General features: G+C 53.2%; 1 protein-coding gene across 2 annotated transcripts; it reads left to right on the top strand.

The window, feature by feature from the left end:
• The first annotated feature begins 233 nt into the window (after positions 1 to 233).
• On the top strand, positions 234 to 4256 carry LOC123189816 (expansin-B17). Of its 2 annotated transcripts, none has more exons than XM_044602310.1 (4): positions 234 to 599; positions 1434 to 1743; positions 2338 to 2467; positions 3618 to 4256. In XM_044602310.1, the coding sequence occupies exons 1-4, from the start codon at positions 398 to 400 to the stop codon at positions 3819 to 3821; spliced, it is 846 nt and encodes a 281-aa protein (XP_044458245.1). In that variant the 5' UTR covers positions 234 to 397; the 3' UTR covers positions 3822 to 4256. The 2 variants fall into 2 exon arrangements, with proteins under 2 accessions (XP_044458245.1, XP_044458246.1); XM_044602311.1 differs by lacking the exon at positions 234 to 599 and adding an exon at positions 1226 to 1283.
• Positions 4257 to 4768: the final 512 nt, after the last annotated feature.

Here is a 4768-nt window from a genome sequence, read left to right as displayed (position 1 = left end):
ATTTTAGTAAGGTTTCCGTGACTAAAAAGTTTTAGCCTCAAGACTAGTTGTAGCCTCTCTTTAGTCAGGGGTGCTTGAAACTTTAGCCTCTAAAAAAGACTATTTTTAGACTAAAAATAGTCCCTCGGATCCAAGCAGACCCTAAACCAGGCCACCACCCTGGTGCTCCACGCCCAGTGCCCACTCCCCTGCCCGTCCCTTGTTGCCATATGTACTGAGCAGCCAGCCCGGCAAGGAAGCCACTCTGACCGTCGGGGCTCGGGATTTCTCGAAGCCATAAAGAGAGGAAGAGGCCCCAAAAGGAGGAGGCTTACCAACACTCCGGTCCGTGCAAGCAGCCGCAGAGCCCGCCTCTAGTACCGCAAGGAAAGGAGGGTAAAGGAACCTGTTGCCCCCAATGGCTTCCTCGCGCGCCGCCGCCGGGCCCTTCGCGCTCTGCATTCTGCTGCTCGCGTCCCCGGCCGTCTCCGCCACGTTCCTGTTCGACGGCGGGAAGTCGGCGGCGAAGAGCAAGGGCAAGGGCAAGGAGGCGGTCGACGTGGAGTGGCGGCCGGCCACCGCGACGTGGTACGGCGAAGCCGAGGGCGACGGCAGCACCGGTAATTGCTCTCAACTCGTCTCCGCTGACCGTCGTAGAGATAAGCTAGCTCCGCATTGTTACAGCCCCTTGATTACTCCGGCGTCTGTTACTCTTGTTCTACTAGCGGGTTAAGATTAGTGCCTGGGCAGTGGTGGGTTGCAGCATCAGTACCTGGGCGAAGCAGAGCTCATCTGTCTTCCCTTTTCTTTATTTACCGGCTTCATGACTAGGATTGTTACTCCCAAAATACAGTACGCCTAGTACACACATCTGCTGTAAAAAAAATATTGCCATCTGAGCCGTCCCATTCGCACCAGAGCTCTTTTTTTACCCTGGCATCAGACGGCCTAGTTCTTTTTACCCTCTGTTGACATAGAAGTAGTAGTATTGTTTTGGTAAAAATAGAAGGACCGATTAGCTCTTCCCGTTGCGACATTTCTGGCGCGACGTCTGCGCATCCCGTGAGATCCGGCAGGGAATTTCCCGTGGGCCCCCACTGGGCCCCTCCTACACGAGTCAAGCGCAGAGGGGCTCCGCCGCTTTACGATTCGTGCCGCCGGGCCTTCGGGGCGGTGACCGGCGAAGACGACCGTGCCAGGCTTCCCAATAACTTCTTTGCTCTGCTGGGGCAGCACCATATGGCTAGAATCTTGGCGATAAATGCCCTCTGCGCCTCCGTTCACGCGCTCCACCGACGCCCCTGGTAGCTTTGATGCTGCGTCCGTAACCCAGTGATCCATCGTACTCTGGCTGTTAGCTGCATTTACGCTCTGAAGTCAGAGCACGGCAGTAACTGTATCTCACTCCCGGTAACTTTGATTCTAATGGCGATGGACGTTTTCTTCTTCTTCAGGGGGGGCGTGCGGGTACGGGACGCTGGTGGACGTGGTGCCGATGAAGGCGCGGGTGGGGTCGGTGAGCCCGGTGCTGTTCAAGGGCGGCGAGGGGTGCGGCGCCTGCTACAAGGTCCGGTGCCTCGACCACGGCATCTGCTCGCGCCGCGCCGTCACCGTCATCGTCACCGACGAGTGCCCCGGCGGCGGCCTCTGCGGCGGCGGCAACACGCACTTCGACCTCAGCGGCGCCGCCTTCAGCAGGATGGCCGTCGCCGGCGCCGGGGCGCACCTGCGCGACCGTGGGCAGCTCAAGGTGATCTACCGAAGGTGAGCGAGCAGCACGTAGTACACTTCTTAAGTCTTTTTTAGTGGTTTCTCAGACTGTTAGTTGTGCAGTAACTGGTTAGACTAATCAGCTTGGGCGCATGCCACAGTGGACAAGTAGCTCAGGGACAAAACCTCTCACTCCCTGAAGCTATTAGCAGACTAAAAAATGGTTAGATGGGTCAGTCAGTGGACCGTTGTCTGAAACACTGCAGCTAACTGCTACTGTGGATCTGTGATTTTGGCCGTCGTATCTTGAAGCGCAGTGTCCAGGGCCTTTAACTCTAACGGGCTTGCAGCTCACAGCTGTCTTAACTTGGATCTATCTGCTGCTGCCGAGTTACTCATGCCTCTGCGTGATGCCACTCGGGCAGAGGCGCAGATATACACCTGTCCCGTGGCATCTAACCTCTTGTCAAGATTCTCGGTCAATTCTTGCAGCTCCGTTCATTAACCTGTCTGACCATGGAAAAGCTGTCGTCTCTATCTATGTAATCTACTGCTGCACTGCATGTGTGTACATCCGTGAGATTTGGTGTTTCTTTTCCTTTCTTTAAGAAGACACTGACCGGGGCAGCGTGTGTGTGCGTGCATCAGGACGGCGTGCAAGTACGGCGGGAAGAACATCGCGTTCCATGTGAACGAGGGGTCGACGAGCTTCTGGCTCTCGCTGCTCGTCGAGTTCGAGGACGGCGAGGGCGACATCGGCTCCATGCAGCTCAAGCAGGTACCCATCCTCTTCTTGTCAAGCTTATTTACTTTGGTGCACTGCCTTATTTCTTGATATTGACAACAAAGTGAATGGGGTAAATCGAGCTATCTTTTGAGCCTTTCGTTGCCTTTGGTGGTGGGAACAAGTTCAAGTTGGGTGGGTTGCGTTGGATAAGTGCTTTATGTGAGTGCAAATGTGCGAGAGGACCCGGCGCATATTCTTTCCTTTGCGAAAATGCGCGCATGTGAGTTCGTCCTCCCACTTTGATGTGGTCGGAGACATATTGCACTGTTGCCTGCTTTTGCCCTCGTGCCTCTGCTGGCTAGCGTTTGTACTGTCGTTGGCTAGGCATTTAGGCCCATGTCGTGTCCTTTTGTACAACGACCTGAGGTTCTAGAATGAAACTTTTCACACGGACTTAGTATTTTACAGCAAGTGAAACCAAGGGTAGGAGATAGCTAAGCTTGACAAAGACTGTTTTATAGCCTGAAACTAAGCTTTGTAAAACATGACAAATGAACTGCCAACAGACGACACTGGAAATCAGCCAAGAAAGCATGCCGCTACTTTCCTGCATTGTCTGCCGCACAATGTCACACTGTATAGTCAAAACTTGAGTGAAGATACCCTACATGATTGTCTTTGGCCATATGATTCCCATTTGGAGCATACAAAGTATCCGATGCTCTTTTTTTGTTGGACAAATGTAAAGTATCCAATGTAGGTGGCAGCACCGAAAGATGAAGCGTGAACCCTGTCCCCGAAACTCCATTCCCCTGCGCTTGCCCAATGATGCTGCCGCTTTACCTCGGTCTCGCTCAGTGTCAAGTAGGGCTAAAGACCAAAGAGGCCGGGCATGCGGCTCTGCCACTGTCTCTTGCACCTGCTAAATGCTTTCATCTCGTGGTTGTTTTACCCTGACACCCCATCCTGCGCACCGCGGCACGCCCTTGACCGTGCGTCTGCTCGCGCGGCGGCCTCGTGGACTCTCGGCACCCAAAGATTCTGGAGCCCAGGCCCAGTGTTTGCGACGATGTTGCGCTGTAAAGCTAGCTTCACGCTCTGCTGGTGCTTGTTGTGCTCTGTGTGTTTATCAGACTTAGTATTAGTGTTCATCAGTGCTTATGATGTGTGTGTGCTTTGTTCACGTGGTGCGTGGCTGCAGGCGAACTCGGCGAAGTGGCTGGACATGAAGCACGTGTGGGGCGCCACGTGGTGCCTCTACGGGGGCCCCACGGCGGGCCCATTCTCCGTGAGGCTGACGACGCTGTCCGCACCCAAGACGCTCACGGCCCGGGACGTCATCCCCAGGAACTGGGCGCCCAAGGGCACCTACTCCTCCCGCCTCAACTTCGACGCCTCGCTCTGATCGACCTTCATCACAGCCGGGCCACGTTTTATCGGCCCGGGATGGAGCGAAGGCAGGCCCACATGGCGTTCTGCTGGAACTGGACGTACGTAGATTGTGTTTTGTTGCAGGTTAATCGGTCTGATGATCACCTAGTCGTAAGCTAGTGGTGTGGTGTGAGTAGTTTTGGATCAGGAGGTGAGTGATCTGGGTGCGGAGCAGCCGTCCTCTCCAAAAGGGAGAGAGAGCGTATGCTGCTGGGAATCCGATGCGGAAGCCGATCGAGAGGGTTTTGGACCCCTCTTGGTCGCCGCTTCACTCCTGCTGTCGTGTGCTGTTTTTATCTTTTCTTTTTCCTGCTCTGTTTGCGTGTTTGTTTGCCCTAGTTGGTTGAAACTGAAGGGCTCGTGACAAATGTGTTTCGTTTCTTCGAATGGTGGGCTTGTACCGAGGTCAGGATTCCTGCTTGTTCGCGTTTCTCTCCATTTATTTTTTCCAAGTATACACCAAGAAAAGGTGCAGCAGTAGGCGTCAAGCAGCTGATACCACGCCTTTCGGCGAACAACACACAGTACCAATACCATGACTACAGCGAAAAAACAAACCTCAAGCCACAAATGGCGAGAAGGCAACACTCGGATATCAAGGACTGCGTGACAACAAACAGTGGACACAAACACAGCACTACCCCGACTTCAGCTTAAGATGGGTCAACGCACCCTCCGCCCATAGCGCAACATCGGTTGATTTGTATCTCGTGTGCTAAATTCCGAGAAGGCCAAACTTGGGGTTGATCTTGCTAGACTCAAGGAAGAGTTTGATATACTCCCTCCATTTCTTAATATAAGGTGTATTATTTTTTTAAAAAGTCAAAGTTCTCTAAGTTTGACCAAGTTTATAGACAAAAATATCAATATCTAGAATACCAAATCATTATCACTAGATCCATCATGAACTATATTTTTACA

The sequence above is a fragment of the Triticum aestivum genome, chromosome 2A (genome assembly GCF_018294505.1).
Source record: "Triticum aestivum cultivar Chinese Spring chromosome 2A, IWGSC CS RefSeq v2.1, whole genome shotgun sequence".
Classification (NCBI taxonomy): Eukaryota; Viridiplantae; Streptophyta; class Magnoliopsida; order Poales; family Poaceae; genus Triticum; species Triticum aestivum.
The sequence above is the reverse complement of the archived record's forward strand: the minus strand, read 5'-3'. Positions and strand labels throughout refer to the sequence as shown.